At 40.2% G+C, this 27059-nt stretch overlaps 1 protein-coding gene across 2 annotated transcripts in view; it reads left to right on the forward strand.

Annotated features, from left to right (window-relative positions):
* Positions 1-5862: 5862 nt before the first annotated feature.
* Positions 5863-27059, forward strand: part of EEIG2 (EEIG family member 2) — an 83532-nt gene continuing 62335 nt past the window's right edge. For both annotated transcript variants that reach the window (XM_059135802.1, XM_059135803.1), the window contains exon 1: positions 5863-6186. In XM_059135802.1, coding sequence (XP_058991785.1) covers positions 6047-6186 — 140 coding nt within the window. In that variant the 5' untranslated portion in view covers positions 5863-6046. The remainder of the gene's footprint in view (positions 6187-27059) is intronic.

A 27059-nucleotide genomic window follows, 5' to 3' on the forward strand; every position in this document is an offset into this window, starting at 1 on the left:
GACTCTACACTGAGCCTCAGGTCAGGACCTGAGCCAAAATCTAGAGTCGGATGCTTAACCGACCAAGCCATCCAGACACCCCAGAAGTGCATGAGACTCTAGATCTCAGAGTAATGAGTCTGACACACACACACACACACACACACACACACACACACACACACACATTTTCTCCTTCTTCTGAAATGGTATGCTCACTCTCTCTGCAAGGGAAATAACCTAATATCTGACTCAGTCACTTCATCAAGTTGAAAGTACAGGATCTCCAGGTAACTACACATGCTTCTCCATCAGATCTGGATACAACTCTGTATTATCTTGTGATCTGGTGATTCTCAAACAGGGGTGACTTTGTCCCCTAGGGAATATTAGGCAAGGTCTAGAGACATTTTTTATTGTCACAACTGGGAAGGAGAGGGCACCTAGGGGGTAGAGGCCAGGGATGCTGCTAAACATTGTACAATGCACAGGACGGCCTCCCACAACAAAAATTGTCTGGTTCAATGTGTCGGTAGTGCCAAGGGTGAGAAACTCACTGTGACCTATAACCTCATAAGAGATCTTCCCACCACACCTAATATATAATTATGGAACTAATGTATTGCAGCAAATACTTGCAGGGGGGAAGGAAGAGAAAAAGAAACATTGGCCCACTGCAAAGATGCAATTCTGTCTAGAGGCATCCTGAGGGCCCTGAACTGGCAGTGGGGGAGGGTCCCAAGCTAAACCTTGCTTCTACATTCTGCAATACTGTTCTCTGTGGTCACTGGCTCTACCCTCTGAAAGCTTTTCCTCTAATCCCATATGTGAAGTAGGTGTGGGGAAACATGAATTTGTTGTAAATAGTACAGCTTTTAATACAGGCAAATTGTTTCTTTAGCCATACGGTTCCTCAAGATCTGAAAGCTTTCTGATCTATTTGCATCCGATCAGTTCCCTAGGCCTGTAACACTAAAGTTCTTTCCTAGAGACAATTCTCAATCTTAATTTATTTCTTGCTATGCTTCTCCCTCTCTCAGAGGGCTAGCGACTTAAATGTGAAGTCTACACACTCAATCTAACCTTTGCCGCATGGCATGTTGCTCAAAAGCTCTTTCAATCCTTTCCTATTCTTTGAAGTATAGAGCAGTTTTTCCAATCCCTTGAGGCTCCAAGTTTTTGTACATTCTGTATTCCTTTTCATTTATGCTTGCATATCTGCTTATTATTGCATGAGCTCATCTCATTTTTCTAGTATCTTGCTAAATGTAGCCAGTAAATTTAACCTACTAACGTTTCACTTTCCAACCTCTTCTAGAGCTATGGGCTTTGTAGTCACCTTATTTGCCTTCTCAAATACTGCACGAAAATTTTTTACCAAATGTCTTGCCATGGGTTTCCATTTTCCAGCTCCTAATAATAGTTTTCTTGCTGTCTATTGCTTGCCTAATTTTGGATTTACATGACAACACCCTATTCTGTAACAATTTCTGTATTAAGGCAATGCTAGCTATTAAGGCAAACATACTTCAAAAAGTCACAGTAAAATTTGTTTCTTGCCCACAGTCACTTAGGGACCCAGGCTTCTAAAGGCTTTGTCATCTTCAACAAGTAACTTCAAAAGTTCCCCTTGACACTGAATTCCAACCAGCAGAGACCAGAAGAGGAAAAGGATCATGGGTAGGAGGTTTCTGTGAGCCAGGCCTGGAATTGGTGCCATTATTTCTTCTCACATTCCATGGGCCAATAGAATTTAAGTAAAAGTAGAGTTTGCATCTTTCAGGAGTGTTTTTGAAGGGAGGGAATATACCTCTCTTCCTTCCAGCTTCTTGCTGGCTGGAAATGAGAAATTGTGCTGAAGTCAAGCAGCCATCTTAGACCGCATGGTGAAAAGCATATGTTAAGGATGATGGAAAAACAGAGCTGAGATCCCTGAGAACCATGGAGCTCTCCTACTAGCTTTGGACTGTTTACCTCCTGATTTTGATTAAGAGAGAAATGAGCTTCTGACATATTTAAGACACTGTCTATTGAGTTTTATTTGTAGCTTAACCTAACTTTAACTTACATAATTATTCTCTAATTGTTTGGTACGGTTACTTTTTCTTTTGCCTACTCCTTTTAGTTGAAGACCTTTAATACTTGCTTCTCATAGCAGAAGAGACTACAAAACTACCAAACCTCTGACACAAGTAGTCTTAGCTCATGTCTACCATCTTTATTGTTTTACCTCAGAGGTAATACACTTAGGATTGATCCATAAATTCAGAACACTTCAAGCAGCATTTATTGAATACCCACTAATGCCAGGTACTGGGTGAGGTCATCCTCTATGGGCTGCATCTCCCAGGTCCCTTTGCCCTCTGGCTTCGGAACATGGGAGGTACCAGCAGGAGATCAGCAGGCAGAAAGTGAGAGAGGTCAGGATATTTATCCTCCCTCCTTTCAGCTCCCAACAGACTGTGTGGTCCTCACCCAGTCCTCAGTAGAGTCCTTTCATTTAACTTTCCTCATTTAAACACTTTGAGTATGATGTCTGTTTTTCGCTTGGGCTTTAATTCATACAAGTTATTTCATAATCAAACCATGGATCAAAAAGAGAGTACTAGACTCCCTTCCTCCAGCTGGAGCTCTTTATAAAATGCAAATCAGACCCCTTCACATTCCTCTGTGTTAAAACTTCAATGGTTGACTAATACATCCCTGTCACAACACCCCACTGTAAGTTGCAGCCAGACTGAACAACTTTCAGTTCCTCCTGCAACGTGGTCTCTCTTCTTTGAGTCTTTGCACATGAAGTACTTTCTTCCTGGAAACTGCTCCCTACCCCCAACTCTCATTATTCAGACATCAGTGCAAATGTCCATAACATTTTTTATTTTCCACAAACCTACTTATCCTAGTTAGAGGCTATTATGTGCTCCCAAGGCAGCCTCTATTCACCATCATATACAGATAGTACTCAGTGTTATATTGCACTGCCACTGCCTGCATATTTGTGTCCTCCATTAGACTGTGAAGATATTGAACAGGGACTGCAGCTCAGATCTCTAGGACCTATTAAGGTGCTTGGTACATAACAGGTTCTCAATAAATCTTAGATAGTACCTAAATGTTATTGAAAAAGCTTGAACCCTCCTCCGTTAGCCACTGCCCTGTCTCTTTTCATTCACTGACAAAAATCATAAAAGATAGTTTTTAGTGACCCACTCTTCATGACTACCTTCCATTTATTTCCCAGACCATTTTAATCTTACTTTGCCACCATTTTTTATAGGGACTTCTCTTGCCAATAATACCAAGGACCTCCTTGCTCTTCAATTTAATAGATTTTTTAAAAAGATTTTATTTATTTATTTGACAGACAGAGATCACAAGTAGGCAGAGAGGCAGGCAGAGAGAAAGAGGAGGAAGGAGGCTCCCTGCCGAGCAGAGAGCCTGTGCGGGGCTCGATGCGGGGCTCCACGGGGGCTAGATGCGGGCCTAGATGCGGGGCTAAATGCGGGGCTCGATCCCAGGACTCTGGGATCATGACCTGAGCCGAAGGCAGGGGCTTTAACCCACTGAGCCACCCAGGCGCCCCTAATAGATTCTTTTCAGTCCAAATCCTCTAGGAATGCTCTGCAGCACTTCTGGAAACTCCTTCTGTTGTCTGGGGATCATGGATCTGTCTCTCTCTCTCATTGATTTGTTTGCATATCTATGCTATTCATTTATAAGTCCCCATATGTCTTCTTCATTTCTATCTCTAGCCCCAAGCATAGTAGTATAGTACCTAGCACATAGTAGGTCTTAATGACTATGAATGTTAAATGATTAAAACTCTTGGTTTTCAGGTAATCGCTCTTCCTCCTCCCCTCCTCCCTTCCTTCTTTCTTCTTTCTTCTTCTTATTTTTTCCATCTCTCTTTCTTGATCTCTTCCATCTCTGATTGTTCTCAGGCCCCTCAGACTTCTCTTCTTCCATCTACCCATTAAATATTCTTCAGAATATTTTATTCACCTTTGGGGGCTTCAGCCTTCAGGAAATACTCTAATTTCCTCATGTTTTCAATTTCAACCTTTCACCTGAGCTAAGGCTGCCCTTCTCTCCCTGGATATCTCATAGGCAGTTCAAATAATGCTTCCATTTCCAACCTGCCCTCCTTCTGCTTCCCAAAGTCAGCCAATGGAATTAACATGCATCTCTATGTCCAAGTTACAAACCCCAAAGTTTCCTTAACTCTTCTAACTGCCTTTTGTCTCCTGTCCTCCTGGGCAGCCAGTTTTATCCACCACCAAATCCCCAGGCCCAACTCCTAAACCTGCCTCTGGGTCTTCTTTTTTTTTCTTGCACCTAGAACATCCCAGGCAAATCCTACACATTCTTTGAAATTCAGAACACAGGTTAATTTTGCCTAATTGCTTCCTCTTCTAAGTTCTAGATAAATTGCTTACTTATTCAGAACAAACACAACTTGATGTGAGATTTAGTTTTTAATGAATGATTTACATATGTCTCTCACTAGATGGTAAAATTCTTGAAGGCAGGTTTTTTTTTTTATTAAATTTATTTATTTAAAAAAATTTTTTTTTTATAAACATGTATTTTTATCCCCAGGGGTACAGGTCTGTGAATCACCAGGTTTACACACTTCACAGCACTCACCAAAGCACATACCCTCCCCAATGTCCATAACCCCACCCCCCCTTCTCCCAACCCCCCTCCCCCCAGCAACCCTCAGTTTGTTTTGTGAGATTAAGAGTCACTTATGGTTTGTCTCCCTCCCAATCCCATCTTGTTTCATTGATTTGAAGGCAGGTTTTTGTCTTCGTTTTTTTTGATCACCTTCGTCACTGGTGTAGCCAGTGACTGACATTCTAGGGGATTAAAAAGTATTTTTTATGAATGAAGGGATTAATAATTGAGTGAACTGGGAAGGAGAATCTCTGCAGTTACAGGCTTTCAGAGATTAGTGGCAATCTTGAGTTAAAAGGGCAATACTCAGTCTGAAAAAACTAACTTTATGTAACCAAGTGGGCAACATATATTGTAACAACATACGCAAGCCTATGGAAGGAAGGTAATTGCTCTGCATCTTAGAGAGACTTTATTTTCAGGCTTTTCAGTTCTCCGTTATGGACAGCCCTATTTTAAAAGGTAAGGTATCGTTTTTTACCTCTCCTGTACTCTTTTATCCCAGGGGACAGGAATTAAAATATAAATAAGAGAAAATGCCTAAAGCAGTGCAGTGCCTGACCACCTGGAAGACCCTCAACACATTTTAATCCCTTTCCTTTTAACTACCTCGTCCTCATTTTATATTAGAAGCCTTGTGAATTTAGAGTATCTAAACCATATTTTAGTTTAAGATTTCAATTTGACGAAAACAACGTCGTGGAGATTCTGATTAGCCCTATTAACCCATGACTCTCAAACCCAAGAGGAAAAAAAAAAAATCTCGAGGGGGAGGGGAAACAGGAGGCGGAGCAAAAACTGAAACCAGGCCGAGAGGAAGCTGTAGAAGGAAGCTCCTTTTTGGTTGGGTTTGTCTTTTTTTAACCCCAGAGAGGCGTGACGCTCTAACTGCCGTCGTGGGTCAGTTTCCCGGCGAAGCGCCCGCCCGCCCCGAATTTCCTCGCCCGCCCTCTCGCTTCCGCCCCGCGGTGCGCTGCTGGGCGCCGCCACTGGGGGCGCCTTGGGCCCCGTGGCTCTGAGGCGGCGGCGGCGGCAGCGGCGGTCTTCCAGTCTTCGCCTTTCCCAGCTCTCAGACGGGCGGCGGCGGCGACCAGCTGCACACCGAAAGGGCACCCACAGCCCAGGCGAGCTGCAGCACGACCGCTCCCCGCGGGCGGGCAGGGTCCGCGCCGCCGCGCTCCGGCCAGGGCTGCCGCGAGAGGCGGCGGCGGCGGCCCCTGCCCCGGCTCCGGCCGGCCCGCGGCGCCCTCCGGCCGCGCCCCCGCGCGCAGCTCGCGGCCCCGGCCATGGGGCTGCGCGGGCTCGGGGCTCCGGTGAGCTGAGGCGGCGGCGCCGGCCCGCGCGCCCCTTGGGGCCGCCCCCGCATCCCGCTCGCCGGCGTCTGGCGCTCATGATGATGAAGAAGAAGAAGTTTAAGTTTAAGGTGGACTTCGAGCTGGAAGAGCTCTCCTCGGTGCCCTTCGTCAATGGGGTCCTCTTCTGCAAGATGCGGCTGCTGGACGGCGGCAGCTTCACCGCAGAGTCCCCCAGGTAACGCGCCCTCCGCGCCCCGCGAGCCGCTGCGCCCGCCCCGCAGGGGTTTCTTCGATGGGCAGCTTGTTCCTTGGCCCATTTGCTCTCTTCTCTTTCTCTAGAGCTTCTCTTTCTCTAGAGACCGGTCTGAAATCAGGAGTTCATTGATCTGCACAAAGTGCTTCGCAAATGGGTCCATCTCGGCTGGGCTTGGCTCCTGGTCTCCTGATTCCAGATGGTTCCTGGTATCTGCGCTTCCCTCCTCAGTGCTCTAGGAATGGGAGCCACGGCCAGAAGGGAGAGGATACTTCTGGTTTCTCTTAAGACATCTTCATATTTGCGAAATGTAAAATGGGACTCGAATTGTTGTTAAAAACAAAACCAAAAAGAACCCAAACTGCTTGAGTTTCAAGAGCCCTGGCCCTGGACAGAAACATGTGCTTAGCCTAACTCCTTTTCTCTTGGTGCTTACTCGGGGTCTCAGAAGCCCAGGATGCAACCACGGTAGGCCCGATCAGGCTTGACTTGAGTCAAGTGTTCCCTGGCGGAGGAGACACCAGTTTGTGCCTCATAGGAGCGCTGCGTCTCCAGTTACGCGCTAACACTCACTGAATTACCAGTCTTGAGGTTGCCACTAGTGGCTCTCAGTGTGAAGGACTTAGAACCAGAAGGAGAGCCCAGACCTGCCCTCATTTTGAAATGAGGCCCTGGGCACTCTCCGGGAGAGTCATTGGCAGGTTACAGAATGAAGCCAAGGGTGATAGTGTTCCTTGAGTCACTTAAGGTCTGTTTGGCAGGTTGACAGATTTACCCTTAAGTTAGTTTTCCTTAAGAAAATAGGAGATTTATGGAATTTTTTAAAAAATGAATTTTAAAGTTCCTGAGATCAAGGGAAGAGATGGACAGTTAATGCTTATTTTGCCTAAATTTACGACTCATAGACTTTATTTTTATCCTAGAAATATTCTTTCTTTTTACCTGTCATCCCTATTAGTGTAAACCCAGAAGGTCAATGGGTTGTGAAATTGGGGTCAGAAAATTGTCTGCGGTGGCAACGCTGAAGCCTATAGATGCCAGAAAATGTAAATGGCTAGTTAGCCAAAGCAAAGGATATATAAAGCGTTATCAACTCTCAGAATTAAAAAAACAGTTACCCGAGGATACTTTTTAAGATTAAACTGTGCTGCCAAATCTTTTGTGGTTATCCAGCTAATTAATTGCACTACAATCATAACACAGCGGTGAGAGAGACCAGTGTAACTTAAAATGGTACAGCAAATATTGTACCAGCTTCTCAAGTGTGGAAAAGCCAAAACCAATTCTTGAATGTCCTGTGGGTGCAAATGACTGTCTTACCCTGGGTCTTACCCTTTTCTTTCCGGGTCCCACCTGGCCACTTCGGGCTGTTAGACCAGCTCTTTTGGGTCAGTGGTGACACCTGGTGGTCAGGGTACTCTCTCGCTTACCTCTTTCTCCCTCAGATTATTGATTTGGCTTGCTACTCACAAATCAAGTTATTCCAGTATTGCACACAGCCATTTATTAAGCAAATACGTGTAGGTTGGGTCCTTTAAGTATATTATCTTATTTCATGCTGATAGCTAACCTGTAAGGTAGGGATTCCCATTTCGTGGATGAATAAACTGAGACTCAGAAGGCTCAACTTAACCAAGGCCTGCAGATCTGGTAAGTAAAATGTCAGAATCTTGATACAGGTCTGCCTGATTTCAAACAGATTGATGCCAGATGAAGGAGAAAATTATGTGTTGTGCTGAATAAGGAGATTCCTAATAGTTTTAATAAGCAAAGGGTGTAATTTGATTTCTAATTTGCAGGAGTTGGAAAAAACAGAGTTTTCTGGGTTCAATTTACCCCTTTCTCTTCCAACAAAAATGTGGTCTTAATAAAAATCAGTAAGGTTAAGAATAATGCTCTATATAGCCAAACAAACAAAAATCCCTACAGTTTGGAAGGAAATGACTCATAATAAAGAATCTGTGCCTTGTTAGTTAGAGGTAATTGGTGTAAATAAAGCTAAGAGCAAGGATTTAGAATGAGGCCAATCTGAACCTGAATCCCAACTCCGTGATAAACTTGGGTGGGTTGCTCAGCCTCTAAATTTCCATCTATATAATAAAAACCATCACTGGCATATAGGGTTGCTTTGAGGAATTTTAGGAAGATGATGTACTGAAAACAGCTCTCACAGTGCACTAGCACCCAGTCAACATTTTTTAAAAAGATCTATTTGTCAGAGAGAGAGAGAGTTCACAAGAGTACACACAAGCAGGTTGAGTGTCAGGCAGAGGGAGAGGCAGGCTCAGTGCAAAGCAAGGAGCCCAGTGTGGGACTTGATGCGATGACCCTGGGACCATGACCTGAGTTGAAAGCAGACACTTAACCGACTGAGTCATCCAGGTGCCTACATCTAATCAACATTTGAAGAGAAGACAAAGAGCTTGCCCAAGAGGGTTTGCTTCCTTTAAGATATTGATACTTAATTCCTTTATTCTGACAACTATAAGAGTGTTGGTTTGAAAAATATCTCATTTTTACAAGAAAAAAAAATTGAAACACCTAAGGATGTGAATTATTTTTAAATTGCATAACTTAATTCTTGGATGCCAGTCTAGGCATTGCATCTCTGATTAAATGCTAGATTTTAATTAAAAAAAAAAAAAAAGGGGGCACCCAGGGGGCTCAGTCGGTTTTGTCCCATTCTTGATTTCTGCTCAAGTCATGATCTCAGTGTCCTGAGATCAAGCCCCGATCTGTCTCCATGCTCACTGTAGATTCTTCTTGTCCTCGCACTTTGCTCTTCCCTCTCTAAAATAAATAAATTAATTAAATCTTAAATCTTTACGATAAAAAAACTTATTGCCAACCCACCCCCCAAAAAACACTTTATATGCCTCTTATAACTCCCTTAAAAATATGAAATTAACTACATAGAAAAGGGTTAACATAGCAGGCCCAAGACTACTTTTCTTAGAAAGACCTGCTTACAGTGTGTTTGCTGGCATCTGAGAACCAGTTCCCTACACTGATGTAAAACTTTTTTGAGTGTCTCCCTGTGCCTCGACTACAAACAATGTGAATTTTGGTCTCTGCAGGGGGAGAGTGTCTGTACGACCAGCCCCCCAAATAACCTTCCTTTGGTAGACAATATGTGTTCCTGTAATTCGATGCTGGAGAAACTGAGTTCTGGGTGACTCTATTAGGAGAGGACTCTTAGAAGCTCCTACTTGGATTCCCATGACTTTGGTCCATGGACCTTTTAGGAGGCTTTACTGATTCTGCTTTGTATCATTTCACTATCATAAATCTTAGCCATGGGGCTCCTGGCTGGCTAAGTTGGTGGAGCATGCAACTCTTGATCTCGGGGTTGTGAGTTTGAGCCCCATGTAGAGATTATTAAAAAAAAAAAAAATCTTAGACACGAATACGACTATATGCCAAGTCCCATGAGTCTTCCTAATGGACCCCTCAACCTGGGGATGGTCTTGGGGATCACTGATACATGAATGTATGTAAAATAATAATTCATTTTTTAGAAAAAAGGCTTAGAGGTACATTGTAAATTATAGGTATATTTGACTTTATACAGAAACTAAAGAGGCAGATCATTCATTGTTCAGCACATGTTAAATGAACATTTACCAGGTTTCAAGCTGTGTGGCAGGGATTCTGAGAAGCATAACAAATATAAAGGCCCCATAAGGGAATTAGCTCTACTTAATGAAATTAGATCATAGATATATAATTACTTGACAGTAGGAGATAATATGATTTAGTGCCTAATCAATGGGTCAGTTTGTGAGTGGTGTTGAAATTCTACAGGTAAAGAATTTGTTTGCAGCTGTAATGGTTATGGAAAACCACAGTAGCTTTTCAGCTGAGCAGGCTGGGAGGATGAATTTGCATTAACAGGGAAGTGAGGGTGAGAGGTCAGCTTGAACGGGTCATCAGTAGGAGCTGGTGATAGAGCAGCCTGATTGCAGAGAGAGTTCACATTGAACAGAAGGAGAAGATAAGGACTTTGAATACCATTATAGTTTGCTTTCCACTGCTCATAGGATAAAAGTCCTTTTGAGAGTCTTGCACAAAGTTGTCTTATGATTAAAGTAGCTGATTGATTTTTGTCAGATTCAAGAGTGGATAGACTAGGTGGGGAGACAAATAAGGAGTCTGTTAAAATAACCCAGGCAGGGGCTAATACGAACCTGAGTTTGGAGGTTTTTCATCTAAGTGTCTGATAAAATAATAACGCTATGACAAATGCCTTGACGCCATGCCAGAGTAAGGAAGTCAAGAAGAGTCTTTGTTTTTTTTTCTGTCTTGTTGAGGTGTATCACAGTATACGTGAGGCTTATTTGTTGATAATAAATTGTGGAGAGGATAGAGGAGGTAGGTTGTGCGTTGGACACAGTACATTGAGGTGACAGTGAGCCTAATTAGCAGTTGGAGACATAGTTATTGTGGGTTTCTTAGATTCTGGTCTATTGTAAGTAAGCCTGCTTACTGAACTTTTCATCTAGAATTTCCTTAACTGTTTTGCCTTTTTAAAGATTAGCAGTGAAAATTAATTTTTAGAATTTTAGAAGTTTCTGCTGGAAAAGTGTGTTTAGTGAACAGGTTAGAAAAAATACACAAAGACTAGAAAGTGTTTATTTGTCATAAATGTTATTAAAATTGTCAGGTTTTGCATACCATAGTTAATAAAACATTCAGATAATACATTATATGATAATAGTAATCTAATCAACTGAAACCAAATTGTTGCCTAATAATTTTTGAAACTTTCAAAAAGATAGAAAATGACACTATTTAAGTCTTTTAAGTGCATGCTTCCTTTGTAAAAGCATTTAAATCTCTTGAGGTGTGTTAAGACTGTCAGAACAGGTTTCATTTCTGTCTGCTTTAGTAACAGAATAAGGAAGAAAAGTTTCCTGTATTTTTAGGATTCCCAAGTTGGCCTTATTTTGTTCATCTTTTTTTGTACTCATAGCTAAATACTTTCCAAAGTTTCACATGAGCTGGTGGCAAAAAACCATGTGAATTCAGGGAGCGTCCAGGAAGCTAATGAGCACATCTGTGTATTAGATCTTTTACTTTGTAAACAAGCTGAAGAGATTTCTTCTCTTTGGCCAGAATATGTCTTCATGTTTTCAAGATTTTAGTTCATGCACATTTTGTTCTATTATTTTGCACATCCAGTTCTCTGAACACCATTCGTTGAAGAGTGTCCTTTTCCCACTTCATATGTCCTTATCCCATTTTCTTGCCTCCTTTGTCCTATATTAATTGAGCATACATACAAGGGTTTACTTCTGGGCTCTCTATTCTTTTTCACTGATGTATGAGTGTGTTTTTGTGTCCATGTCATAGTGTTTGGATTACCATAGCTTTTTGGATAGTTTGAAATCAGGTGGTATGATACTTTTGGCTTTGTTCTTTTTCAATATTATTGTTTTGGCTATTTGGGGTCTTCTGTGATTCCATACAAATTTTAGGATTATTTGTTTCAGTTCTGTGACAGAGGTCTTTGGAAGTTTAATAGGGATTGCACTGAATAGTAGATTGCTTTCGATAGTAGAGACATTTAAACAATATTAATTCTTCCAGTCCATGAGCCCAGAATTCTTTCCATTTTTTAAATGTCATCTTCAATTTCTTTTATCAGTGTCTTATATTTTTCAGTGTATAGGTCTCTCACCTTCTTGGTTACATTTAATCCTAGGCATTTTATTCTTTTTATACAATTATAAATGCGATTTTTTTCCTGATTTCTCTTTCTGCTACTTAATTATTGGCGTATAGAAATGCAACCGATTTGGGGCCATCTATGTGGCTCAATTAAGCGTCTGCCTTTGGCTTAGGTCGTGATCCCGTGGTCCTGGGATGGAGCCCCACATGGGGCTCCCTGCTCAGTGGGGAGTCTGCTTCTCCCTCTCCCTCTCTGCTCCCCCTGCTTGTGTTCAGTCTCTCTTTCACTCATTCTCTCTTAAAACAAAACAAAACAAAAAACCTTATATAAAAATCTGTTGCATTTTTTTTTTAAATTAATTTTGCATCCTGCAGTTTTACTGAATTCATTTACTAGTTCTAACAGTTTTTTGGTAGTCTTTAGGTTTTCTATTTATAGTATCATGTTGTCTTTAAATAGTGACAGTTTCCCTTCATTTTCAAATCGTTTGTCTTTTATTTCTTTCTTTCTTTTTTTTGCCTAATTACTGTGGTGAGGCCTTCCAATGCTGTCAAGGCTGTGTTGAATAAAAATGAGGATGGTGGGCATCATTGTCTTGTTCCTTAGATGAAAAGCTTTTAGATTTTCACTGGTGATGGGTACCTGTGTAGCTAAGTAGATTGTTGGACTCATGATTTCAGCCCAATTCATGATCTCAGGGTCATGAGATTGAGCAACACATCAGGCTCTGCATTAGGCATGGAGCCTGCTTGAGATTCTCTCTCTACCTCTCCTGCTGCCCCTCCTACCCTAAAAAAATTAGATTTTTTCACTGTTGAGTATGTTATTAGCTATGCTTTTGTCATTTATGGCCTTTTATTATGTTGAGGTACATTCCCTTTATAGTCAGTTTGTTGAGAGTTTTTATCTTAAGTAGATGCGGAATTTTATCAAATGCTTTTTCTGCTTCTATTGAGCTCATTACATGTTTTCTATCTTTCATTTTGTTGATGTGGTATATTATGTTGATTGATTTGCAGATGTTGAAACATCCTTGAATCCCTGAAATAAACCCCATATGATCTTAGTATATGATCTTTTTAATATATTGTTGAACTCGGTTTGCTAATATTTTGTGAGCATTTTTGCACCTGTGTTCACCAGGGCTATTGGCCTGTAATTCTCTCTTTCTCATTCTCTCTCTTTTTTTTTTTTAATGATGTCATAGTCTCAGTTTGATATCAGGGTAATGCTGGCCTCATAAAATTAGTTTAGAAGCTTTCCCTTTCCAGTTTTGTTTTGTTTTGTTTTGTTCTTGAAGAGTTTGAGAAAGACAGGTATTAATCTTTGAATTTTTAGTGGAATTTACCAGTGAAGCCATCTGGTCCTGGACTCTTGTTTATTGGGAGGTTTTGATTATTGATTCAGTTTCCTTACTAGTAATCAGTCTGTTCAGTTTCTATTTCCTCATGATTTAGGCTTGGAAGATTGTAAATTTCCAGAAGTTTATCCATTTCTTCTGTCTTTACAATTTGTTGGCATATAATTGTTCATAGTATCCTATTATGATCCTTTCTGTTTTGGTGATATAAGTTGTAACTTCTCCCCTTTAATTTTTTTTTTTTTTTTTTTTTTTTTAGAGGGATGTTGAGGAGGGGCAGAGGAAGGGGAAAGAGAGAATCTTTTTTTTAATTAATTAATTAATTAATTTTTATTTTTTATAGACATATATTTTTATCCCCAGGGCTACAGGTCTGTGAATCGCCAGGTTTACACACTTCACAGCACTCACCTTAGCACATACCCTCCCCATTGTCCATAACTCCACCGCCCTTCTCCCAACTCCCCTCCCCCCAGCAACACTCAGTTTGTTTTGTGAGATTGAGTCACTTATGATTTGTCTCCCTCCCAATCCCATGTTGTTTCATTTATTCTTCTACCCCCTTAACCCCCCATGTTGCATCTCCACTTCCTCATATCAGTGAGATCATATGATAGTTGTCTTTCTCCAATTGACTTATTTCACTAAACATAATACCCTCTAGTCCTATCCACATTGTCGCAAATGGAAGATTTCATTTCTTTTGATGGCTGCATAGTATTCCATTGTGTTTATATACCACCTCTTCTCTATACATTCATCTGTTGATGGACATCTATGTTCTTTCCATAGTTTGGCTGTTGTAGACATTGCTGCTATAAACATTCGAGTGCATGTGCTCCTTCGGATCACTATGTTTGTATCTTTAGGGTAAATACCCAGTAGTGCAATTGCTGGGTCATAGGGCAGTTCTATTTTCAACATTTTGAGGAATCTCCATGCTGTTTTCCAGAGTGGTTGCACCAGCTTGCATTCCTACCAACAGTGTAGGAGGGTTCCTCTTTCTCCGCATCCTCGCCAGCATCTGTCATTTCCTGACTTGTTAATTTTAGCCATTCTTACTGGTGTGAGGTGATATCTCATTGTGGTTTTGATTTGTATTTCCCTGATGCTGAGTGATATGGAGCACTTTTTCATGTGTCTGTTGGCTATCTGGATGTCTTCTTTGCAGAAATGTCTGTTTATGTCTTCTGCCCATTTCTTGATTGGATTATTTGTTCTTTGGGTGTTGAGTTTGCTAAGTTCTTTATAGATTTTGGACACTAGCACTTTATCTGCTATGTTGTTTGCAAATATCTTCTCCCATTCTGTCAGTTGTCTTTTGGTTTTGTTACCTGTTTCCTTTGCTGTGCAAAAGCTTTTGATCTTGATGAAATCCCAATAGTTCATTTTTGTCCTTGCTTCCTTTGCCTTTGGCGATGTTCCTAGGAAGATGTTGCTGTGGCTGAGGTCGAAGAGGTTGCTGCCTGTGTTCTCCTCAAGGATTTTGATGGATTCCTTTCTCACATTGAGGTCCTTCATCCATTTTGAGTCTATTTTTGTGTGTGGTGTAAGGAAATGGTCCAATTTCATTTTTCTGCATGTGTCTGTCCAATTTATCCAACACCATTTATTGAAGAGGCTGTCTTTTTTGCATTGGACATTCTTTCCTGCTTTGTCAAAGATTAGTTGACCATAGAGTTGAGGGTCTGTTTCTGGGCTCTCTATTCTGTTCCATTGATCTATGTGTCTGTTATTGTGCCAGTACCATATTGTCTTGATGATGACAGCTTTGTAATAGAGCTTGAAGTCTCAAATTGTGATGCCACCAACTTTGGCTTTCTTCTTCAATATTTTTTTGGCTCTTCGAGGTCTTTTCTGGTTGCATATAAATTTTAGGATTTGGTCCATTTCTTTGAAGAAAATGGATGGTACTTTGATAGGAATTGCATTAAATGTGTAGATTGCTTTAGGTAGCATAGACATTTTCACAATATTTATTCTTCCAATCCAGGAGCATGGAGCATTTTTCCATTTCTTTGTGTCTTCCTCAATTTCTTTCATGAGTACTTTATAGTTTTCTGAGTATAGATTCTTAGCCTCTTAGGTTAGGTTTATTCCTAGGTATCTTGTGGTTTTGGGTACAATTGAAATGGGATTGACTCCTTAATTTCTCTTTCTTCTGTCTTGTTGTTGGTGTAGAGAAATGCAACTGATTTCAGTGCATTGATTTTATATCCTGAAACTTTACTGAATTCCTGTACAAATTCTAGCAGTTTTGGAGTGGAGCCTTTTGGGTTTTCCACATAGGGTATCATATCATCTACGAAGAGTGATAGTTTGATGCCTTTAATTTCTTTTTGTTGTCTGATTGCTGAGGCTAGGACTTCTAGTACTATGTTGAATAACAGTGGTGATAATGGACATCCCTGCCATGTTCCTGACCTTAGCAGAAAAACTTTCAGTTTTTCTCCATTGAGAATGATATTTGTGGTGGGTTTTTCATAGATGGCTTTGATAGTATTGAGGTATGTGCCCTATTCCTGCACTTTGAAGAGTTTTGATCAGAAAGGGATGCTGTACTTTGTCAAATGCCTTTTCAGCATCTATTGAGAGTATCATATGGTTCTTGTTCTTTCTTTTATTAATGTGTGTATCCCATTGATTGATTTGCAGATGTTGAACCAAGCTTGCAGCCCTGGAATAAATCCCGCTTGGTTGTGGTGAATAATCCTTTTAATGTACTGTTGAATCCTATTGGCTAGGATTTTGTTGAGAATTTTCACATCTGTGTTCATCAAGGATATTGGTCTGTAGTTCTCTTTTTTGATGGGATCCTTGTCTGGTTTTGGGTCAAGGTGATGCTGGTCTCATAAAAGGAGTTTGGAAGTTTTCCTTCCATTTCTATTTTTTGGAACAGTTTCAGGAGAATAGGAATTAGTTCTTCTTTAAATTTTTGGTAGAATTCCCCCGGGAAGCCATCTGGCCCTGGGCTTTTGTTTGTTTGGAGATTTTTGATGACTGTTTCAATCTTCTTACTGGTTATGGGTCTGTTCAGGTTTTCTATTTCTTCCGGGTTCAGATGTGGTAGTTTATATGTCTCTAGGAATGCATCCATTTCTTCCAGATTGTCAAATTGTTGGCATAGAGTTGCTCATAGTATGTTCTTATAATTGTCTGTATTTCTTTGTTAGTTGTGATCTCTTCTCTTTCATTCATGATTTTATTTATTTGGGTCCTTTCTCTTTTCTTTTTGACAAGTCTGGCCAGGGGTTTATCAATCATAATACCTCTTTCAAAGAACCAGCTCCTAGTTTCATTGATTTGTTCTATTGTTTTTTTGGTTTCTATTTCATTGATTTCTGCTCTGATCTTCATGCTTTCTCTTCTCCTGCAGTGTTTAAGGTTTCTTTCTTGTTCTTTCTCCAGCTCCTTTAGGTTTAGGGTTAGGTTGTGTACTTGAGACCTTTCTTATTTCTTGAGAAAGGCTTGTACTGCTATATATTTTCCTCTCAGGACTGCCTTTGTTGTGTCCCACAGATTTTGAACTGTTGTGTTTTCATTATCATTTGTTTCCATGAACTTTTTCAATTCTTCTTTAATTTCCCGGTTGACCCATTCATTCTTTAGAAGGATGCTGTTTAGTCTCCATGTATTTGGGTTCTTTCCAAACTTCCTCTTGTGGTTGAGTTCTAGCTTCAGAGCATTGTGGTCTGAAAATATGCAGGGAATGATGCCAGTCTTTTGATATCGGTTGAGTCCTGATTTAGGACTGAGGATGTGGTCTATTCTGGAGAATGTTCCATGTGCACTAGCCAAGAATGTGTATTCTGTTGCTTTGGGATGAAATGTTCTGAATATATCTGTGATGTCCATCTGGTCCAGTGTGTCGTTTAAGGCCTTTATTTCCTTGCTGATCTTTTGCTTGGATGATCTGTGCATTTCAGTGAGGGGAGTGTTAAAGTCCCCTACTATTATTGTATTATTGTTGATGTGTTTCTTTGATTTTGTCATTAATTGGTTTATATAGTTGGCTGCTCCCACGTTGGGGGCATAGATATTTAAAATTGTTAGATCTTCTTGTTGGACAGACCCTTTGAGTATGATATAGTGTCCTTCCTCATCTCTTATTATAGTCTTTGGCTTAAAATCTAATTGATCTGATATAAGGATTGCCACCCCTTCCCTCTTCTGATTACCATTAGCATGGTAAATTTTTTTCCACCCCCTCACTTTAAATCTGGAGGTGTCTTAGGGTCTAAAATGAGTTTCTTGTAGGCAACATATAGATGGGTTTTGTTTTTCTATCCATTCTGATACCCTGTGTCTTTTGATTGGGGCATTTAGCCCATTCACATTCAGGGTAACTATTGAGAGATATGAATTTTGTGCCATTGTATTGCCTGTAAGGTGACTGTTAACTGTATATTGTCTCTGTTCCTTTCTGATCTACTACTTTTAGGCTCTCGGAAAGAGAGAATCTTTTTTTTTTTTTTTTTTAAAGATTTTATTTATTTATTTGATGCACAGAGAGAGAAATCACAAGTAGTCAGAGAGGCAGGCAGATGGAGAGGGGGAAGCAGGCTTTCCGAGGAGCAGAGAGCCCGATGCTTTTTACTAACTATATAACTTTCAATGCCTCTTTGTATTTGTTTCCTCAGATACAAAATGAAAGTAATAACAGCAATAATGTAGTAATAGTACCTTCCTAGTATGGGTATTTTGAAGGATATAAAGGCTTAGAAAAGTTTCTGACACATGGGAAAAGTATACAAAAATCTTAGCTACCATAATTACAATAGTGTATTATGTGAATAGATGACCCCGTTTCTGGTCAGGGTATAAAGAAGTTTGTGACTCCTACTCAATGGTGGAAAGCTGAAAGCTTTCTCTCTAAGATCAGGAACAAGACAAGCGGAATGCTTAACTATTGAGCCACGCTGGCACCCATGTCACACCACTGTTAGAAATGAGAAAGTTGATCCATAGAAAACAACATAATTTGTTCAAGGTCACCAATCAGTTAAATTAAAGATATTTGGAAGACGGTTCCATAAAAGAAGAATAGGTTTATGCTGGGTACATCAAAGGACGGAACCTTAGATCAGTGGGGACATGTTAAAGAAAGCATGTCTCTATCCGATAAAATATTAGAAAAGTAATCTCTAATATTTAGAAGAGTACAGTAGTGAATATGCTATCTTGGTACCCTGTTCATTTGTAAGGGACGTTGTCCTTCATTAGAGGGATTGATGACCTAGATGATTCTCATGACCCTTTCTGACTCCAGGGTTCTATGATTAGGCTTTCCGTTGTATTTCCTAATATCGCTCTTCCTAAATCACCCATTTTAGCCCAGACTGGTCAGCTTATAGTAGCCAAATGTTGGTATGTTTCTGTCTCCTTTGTACTCTCTCCTTTTCTCACCTCTTCGCACCATTCTTGTCATTTATTCAAATTCCTACCATTTGTTGGCTTTATGCCCAAACTTGTCTCAACCTACAATCCACCCACTGCTTTCCTGCCATGTGTACTACACATAGTATTTCCATAATAAATGTCTGTTATCTGATGAATGAATGAAATCCTTCCTCACTGTCTCACTCTGATTTTACCTTTCACTCAATTTTATAGTTCTTGTTTTTACCCCCCAGTCATTTTACCCAAATTTGTTCTTTTAATTGCCTTCATAAAGAATTTCCATGCAGTGTAAACTTATGGTAGTAAAAATAAATTCAAGAAAAGGTAGAAAGAAGTATTTAATTGTTTTTTGGGGTGGGGGGTAGGCAGGGGAAGTGTCATGGAAGAAAATTCCTTAGCAAAGCTTTGAAAAAAGTCTAGCTGGAGAAGGAAATGAAATGATAGAAGAAATAGTACATACACACAGTGGCAAGGCACAGCGGCATGGTATGTGCCAGGAGCACTGTGAATCCAGGTTTGCCCCGCTATCCAGGCATAGAGCATTCCTATGAAATCTTTCCTAAGGCAACGGCATAAGGTAGAGAGTACCATCCCCCTTTCCAAAAGTTCACATTCTGCCACTTCACGTTTAGGAAAGATCCACTTTATTTAATGGTAACAGCTTTTTATGTGAAAGCAAAAATCCTCTTCAGATTTCTTTCCGTTAGCAGGCACTAGTGTAGGTCTCTCCTAAATATGAAGAGACAAGACACAAACTTTCAGAGTGAGGCATAGTATTAACAGTATTTTCTACCCTTATTTTCTGGTTCTGCTTTCTACAGTTTTGATTACCAGAGATCAAGTGCAGTAAGGAAGATCCTCCTTCTAACATGTAGTCAGAAGGTGAGCATTAGCCTCAGGCTGTGGCACAATGCCTGTGTCATTTGACTAACTCAGCACAGACATTTCGTCATCTCACATCATCACAAAAAGGGAGAGTACAGTATGGTATTTTAGGAGAGAGACCACATCTGTTTCCTTGTTAGTTATCTTTGCCAGTTTCTTACTGTGCCTACTTTATAAATTAAACCTTATCATAAATATGCATAGGAAAAAACATAGTACAAATAGGATTCTGTGCTATCGAGTTTTAGGCATCCACTGGGAGTCTTGGAATATATCCCCCTGATGGGGGGGGCACTACTATAATCGTGTATTATGCGGACACATTAAAAGAGAGAGAGAGAACGGTCTCTACAAGGAGTCTGGACTTTAATACTCTAGGGTCTACGGAGCCAAAAGCAGAGGAGTGACTTGTACAAAATTAGTAGGTTGGCTTAAGGCTGGAATTTAAGAGAATTCTTATCTGACAACCTTAACTTTCTCAGTAGCAACCAAAAAGGGGGAGAATAAGGAACAGGGGGATCATGATAAAAAATCAGAAAAGCTTCTGTAAGTGATGGGAGAGAAAGCTGACCAAAGACAAATCCAAAAGGCCTAACTAGAACTTAAAACGTGAATTTTAGAGGCACCTGGGCAGCTCAGGCAGTTAAGCATCCCAACTCTTGATTTCGGCTCAGGTCATGATCTCAGGGTCATGAGATCAAGCCTCATGTTGGGCTCCACACTGATCATGGAGCCTGCTTGGGATGCTCTGTCTCTCCCTCTGCCCCATCCCCCATGATTGCTCTCTCTCCCTCTCTAAAGAAACCATGAATTTTAGTGATGGCAGTGTGTGTGTTCATGCATTCTTCTCCAGCAGTGCTCATAGGATTGAGATAGGAAAAAAGTGAACAGAAGGTTTGATCCAGGTTTGTAGGTATGTGAAAAGGCCAAGGAGGCAAGTCGAGTGTTGGTGAGAAAGGAATTTTAAGCAGTTGCTCATGGGGTCCATACTTCATAAGGAAAGAAGCCAGGCCAGGAAGATAAATCAGGAAAACAAAATGGTTAGATGATACAGGTCTTAGTGGTTGTAAAGAAAAGTACGTGTGAAAGGAATGAGGATGTGACGGAGTTGCTGGAGTCAGAGATGTGCTCAGAGAGCAGGATATTGAAGCTTTGAGGATCCGTCCTTCAGTTTTGAGTCAGGAGGGTTGGCAAGGTACAGTGTTTACTAAAGTGGTGGGTGTGAAGACAGGCATAGGGCAAAGAACTCTGGGTGTAGGGTGTTAGGTCATTTGCATGGTGTTAAAATAGCCAGTAATGACTGCAAGTGTTGGGGCCAAAAGAGATCAAAAAAGCAGTATTTCATTGGGACATTAACTAGGAGAGGAAGAAATTAGTCTTACATTATGGCCTGATGTTACATGCCTCAGGTTTGGAAGTAGAAGAGTTACAGCTTACAAATAACATTGTGGGGTTAGGAATATGCTAATGCTGCCTTCTGTGGAAGATGGGGGTGGAAAATAAACATCACCTACTCTCAAAGACTTCAGCACAGTGTTCTCATGAGATAGTTGATTTCAGTTAAGCAGTGAGTGGAGTGCTGTTACATGAAGAGGTTGAGACTGTAAGAGTGTACTTAACTTTCTGGGATCAAGGTTTCAGGTGACACGTCAGATGAGTTGGGAAGGAGAACAGCAACAGGAGAATGAATCACAGCAAGGAAAAATAGAATAATAGGGAAGAGCCTGCTGGGGATTCAGAAGGGCTAGGCAAGGACCTGCATCTTAAGTCTTCTCCTGTGTATTACAGGGATGAGAGGTATGCATAGAACTGAATAGCCTGAAGATTTCTAATATGGACATGAAATAATTTAGTGCTCTAAGGCCCAGGTTATACGAGACAGTTGTTCCAGCTGTCTCTACTACTTCTAGGCATGCATGAACAAGGTCATGTGTGTCTTGCCTTCCACTTCCTCAAAAGCCTTCTCCTTGATCATCTGTGTCTCTGTTTCACAGCCCCTACCTACAGATTTGATCTTTACCTTCCCTAATCTTGTCACCCTGTTTCAGAGGATAACTGTTCTTCCTTCTGTTTAGTGCCAACCCACTCCCCTGTATCGCTGACCCCACCTCCACCTAACTTCCCTCTGTCTCTCTTTCTATACAGTTCTGACCCAAACTTCATGAAAAAATAATCTGCATTTGCTGCTTCTTGAGCATTCCTTCTTCCTGCCTCAACCCTATACTCTGATACCTACCCCGCCAATCAGTGGAAACCGTCCTTGCTGACCTCATCAGCCACCCCTAATTGCCATATCTGGTCAATATTTTCTCATTCTCATGTTTGTGCTCTATTTAAAGTTACCTGGCAAGTACCAATTTCTTGAAACTTGACTACTTTTTTTTTTTTTTTTAAGATTTTATTTATTTGACAGAAATCACAAGTAGACGGAGAGGCAGGCAGAGAGAGAGAGGGAAGCAGGCTCCCCGCTGAGCAGAGAGCCTGATGCGGAACTCAATCCCAGGACCCTGAGATCATGACCTGAGCCGAAGGCAGCGGCTTAACCCACTGAGCCACCCAGGCACCCCGAAACTTGACTACTTTTGTTTCCATGAATTTTCGTCTCCATTTTAACCTCCCACTTCTGATTCCTCTGAGGTCACTTCTGTTTACCTTCTTTTCTTCTCTTCTTCTTCCTTCTTCTTCTTTCATATTTCTTCTTCTTCTTAACTGACTTTATTTTTTGAGCAGTATTATGTTCCCAGCAAAATTGAGGGGGAAGTACAGAGAGTTCCCATGTACCCCCTGTCCCACACATGCACATCTCCCCCATTGTCCACATCTCCCAGCAGAAGGTATGTTTGTTTGATGGACCTACATTGACACATCATTATCACCCAGAGTCCGTGGTTTTCATTCAGGTTCACTCTTGGTGTTCTATAGCCCATGGGCTTTGACAAATGTGTTCTGACGTGTATTCACCTTTGCAGTGTACAGAATAGTTTCAGTGCCCTCAAAATCTTCTTTGTCATTTATTCATTCCTCCTTTTCCCTAAACCTAGACTCCATTCATGAGCCTTTTCTAGAGTTTCATATAATTGGAATCATACAGCAAGTAACCTTATTCAGATTGGCTTCTTTCACTCAGTAATAGGCGTTTAAGGTTCTTCCATGTCTTCATAGCTCGATAGCTCATTTCTTTTTATCACCAAATAATAATTTGGTAGTCTGAGTGTACTACAAATAATCTGTTCACCTACCATTCATTGTATATGTATGTGTATATATACATGTGTATATGTGTGTATACATTTATATATATTTATTTTTATATATTGTATATTTATTTATATGATTTATAAATTTGTGTATATTAATTTATATATATGTGTATGTATAAAATTCCATTTATGAGAGTTACTTAGGGTAGTCATATTCATAGAGACAGAAAGTAGAATGATGGCTGCTAGGACCTTGGGGGAAGAAGGAATGGGGAATTATTTAATGTGTATTGAGTTTCACTTTTACAAGAGGAAAAGAGGTCTTAGAGATTTGATACAGCATGAATGTGTTTAAGACTACTGAACTGCACACGTAAAAATGGTTAAGATAGTAAATTTTATGTTATATGTATTTACCACAAGTTTTGTTTTTAGGTTTTTTTTTTTTTTTTTTTTTTTAAGATGTGTTTCTTGGACAGACAGAGATCACAAGCAGGCAGCGAGAGAAGGAGGGGGAAACAGGCTCCCTTCTGAGCAGAGAGCCAGATGCGGGGCTTGATCCCAGGACCTTGAGATCATGACCTGAGAAGCAGAGGCTTTAGCCCACTGAGCCACCCAGGTGCCCCTCTTTTTTTTTTTTTTTTTTTAGAGAGAGAGAGCCGGCACACTTGGGGGAGGGGCAGAGGGAGAAGGAGAGAGAGAATCTCAAGCAGACTCCACACTATGTGTGGAGCCTGACATAGGGCTTGATCCCACAACCCTGAGATCATGACCTGAACCAAAACCAAGAGTTGGATGCTTAACTGATTGAACCATCCACATGCCCTTTACCACAATTTTTAGATGAAAAAGTATTTCAGTCCCCCCATTTTTATTTGATCAAGCCAATTACTTACATATTAGTATATTTGAGTAAAGTCGATTAGTATTAAGAAGAATGTTTTCTTCTTTTTAAACTTAATGGTACAGGAACATTTTTGCCATGAATTTTCTGCAATAGCATTGATGGATCCATTCAGTTATTCTGCAACTATATGATTTCTTAAATTTAAGACATATAGGTTTATGTTGTAATTAATTTTTACCTAACAATTTTAGGCAATTCCCTCTTTTTCTCACTTGTATTTGTGCTTTTTAAAGCGATTTTTGCTTGTACTATAAGTCTTGAGATATATCTTATTTGTTCATAACAAATAGAATTTATTGATAATATCATGTCAAATTTATCCTTTATTAAGTGTATTACCTTAATAAATTTGTTCTTTTTTATAAAGATTTTAAAAAATTTATTCTTTTGATAGAGAGACACAGACAGCATGAGAGAGAGGGAGAGCATGCATGCAAGCAGGAACAGGAGGAAGAGGAAGGAGAGAGGGAGAAGCAGCCTTCTCACCGAGCAAGAAGCCTGATGTGGGGCTCGATCCCAGGACCCTGGGATCATGACCTGAGCTGAAGGCAGACGCTTAGTGGACTGAGCCACCCAGGCACCACAGTAAATTTGTTCTATGAAAGTTCTGTATAAGACATTTACTTTCATCTTTTGCATGAGCCCTTTTCATTATCTCAAAGCATATATCCTTCATAACCATTGATGAATATATTATAATAAAATAATATATATTAACATATAATTGTTACTGTAAACATAGGTATAAAATACAATTTTTAATCATCAGAAAGTCTGTAGTTTAGTGAGAGATACTGACACATATATTGTTAAATGCAGTACAGAGCAGAGTGACAAAGTCTACAGTAAATGCACAAATCAAATTGTATGGCAGTTCAAAGAAGAAAGAGAGCATGTGATCTAAGCTTTGAAAGATTAGTACGAATGGAACAAATAATTCTAAAATTTATATGGAACCAGAAAAGACCTCGAATAGCCAAAGGGATATTGAAAAAGAAAGACAAAGTTGGTGGCATCACAATTCCGGACTTCAAGCTCTATTAAAAAGCTGTCATCATCAAGACAATATGGTACTGGCACAAAAACAGACACATAGATCAATGGAACAGAATAGAGAGCCCAGACCCTCAACTCTATGGTCAACTAATCTTCGACAAAGCAGGAAAGAATGTTCAATGCAAAAAAGACAGCCTCTTCAATAAATGGTGTTGGGAAAACATGCAGAAAAATGAAATTGGACCATTCATTTCCTTACACCACACACAAAAATAGACTCAAAGTGGATGAAGGACCTCAATGTGAAAAAGGAATCCATCAAAATCCTTGAGGAGAACACAGGCAGCAACCTCTTCGACCTCAGCCGCAGCAACATCTTCCTAGGAACATCGCCAAAGGCAAGGGAAGCAAGGGCAAAAATGAACTATTGGGATTTCATCAAGATCAAAAGCTTTTGCACAGCAAAGGAAACAGTTAACAAAATCAAAAGACAACTGACAGAATGGGAGAAGATATTTGTAAACGACATATCAGATAAAGGACTAGTGTCCAAAATCTATAAAGAACTTAGCAAACTCAACACCCAAAGAACAAATAATCCAATCAAGAAATGGGCAGAGGACATGAACAGACATTTCTGCAAAGAAGACATCCAGATGGCCAACAGACACATGAAAAAGTGCTCCATATCACTCGGCATCAGGGAAATACAAATCAAAATCACAATGAGATATCACCTCACACCAGTCAGAATGGCTAAAATCAACAAGTCAGGAAATGACAGATGCTGGCGAGGATGTGGAGAAAGGGGAACCCTCCTACACTGTTGGTGGGAATGCAAGCTGGTGCAACCACTCTGGAAAACAGTATGGAGGTTCCTCAAAATGTTGAAAATAGAACTGCCCTATGACCCAGCAATTGCACTACTGGGTATTTACCCTAAAGATACAAACGTAGTGATCCAAAGGGGCACGTGCACCCGAATGTTTATAGCAGCAATGTCCACAATAGCCAAACTATGGAAAGAACCTAAATGTCCGTCAACAGATGAATGGATCAAGAAGATGTGGTATATAAACACAATCGAATACTATTCAGCCATCAAAAGAAATGAAATCTTGCCATTTGCAACAACATGGATGGAACTAGAGCGTATCATGCTTAGCGAAATAAGTCAAGCAGAGAAAGACAACTATCATATGATCTCCCTGATATGAGGAAGTGGTGATGCAACATGGGGGCTTAAGTGGGTAGGAGAAGAATCAATGAAACAAGATGGGATTGGGAGGGAGACAAACCATAAGTGACTCTTTATCTCACTACACAAACTGAGGGTTGCTGGGGGGAAGGGGGTTGGGAGAAGGGGGGTGGGGTTATGGACATTGGAGAGGTTATGTGCTTTGGTGAGTGCTGTAAGTGTGTAAACCTGGCGATTCACAGACCTGTACCCCTGGGGATAAAAATATATGTTTATAAAAAATTAAAAATTTAAAAAAAAAAAAGTAGGAAAGAAAAAAAAGAAAGATTAGTACAACTTTTCCAGTAGGGGTAAAATGGGATAGGAGAATGTCAGACTTTTTGACTTGTGTTTATTATTAAAAACCATCTTAGGGATGCCTCGGTGGTTCAGTTGGTTAAGCATCTGCCTTCGGCTCAGGTAATGATTCCAGTGTCCTGGGATTGAGCCCCACATGGGACTTCTGGCTCAGCAGTGAGCCTGCTTCTTCCTCTGCTTCTGCCTGCCACTCTGCCTGGCTTTCTCTCTGACAAATAAATAAATTAATAAAATCTTTTAAAAAAATAGAAACAACTGTCTTAAAGAGCAGTACATTAATACTGAATCTTCATCAGGAAAGCATTTTCTAGTGTAGCCTTTTTGTAAAACAGACTGGCGATTCCTCACGTGTGAAAACAGAGTTCCATATAACTTGGCAGTTCCTCTTAATATACCTAATTGAAAATGAAAAAAAGTCAACATAGGGGCGCCTGGCTGGTTTGGTCAGTGGAACATGGGAATCTTGATCTTGGGGTTGTAAGTTCAAGCCCCACGCTGGGTGTGAAGATTACTTAAAAATAAAATCTTAAAAAAAAAAAAAAGAAAAAAATCAACACAAACTCTTATACATGACTTTACATAGCAACATTAATCATAATAGTCAAAAGTCAAAACAACTTCAATGTCTGTCAGCTGATCAAATGGGTAAATGTGGGACATCCATACAATAGAATATTTTTCAGCAATAAAAAATGATGTACTGATGATACATGCTACAACATGGATGAACCTTGAAAACATCATGGTCAGTGAAAGAAACCATCACAAAAAGCTATATATTATATGATTTCCTATTCTGGATATTTCATTTAAATTCAATCTATAGAGACAAAAAGTAAATTAGTAGTCACCCAGGCCTTAGGGGCTTGGGGGGAAAGAGG

Source organism: Mustela lutreola, chromosome 10 (assembly GCF_030435805.1).
Source record: "Mustela lutreola isolate mMusLut2 chromosome 10, mMusLut2.pri, whole genome shotgun sequence".
NCBI classification, from domain to species: Eukaryota; Metazoa; Chordata; class Mammalia; order Carnivora; family Mustelidae; genus Mustela; species Mustela lutreola.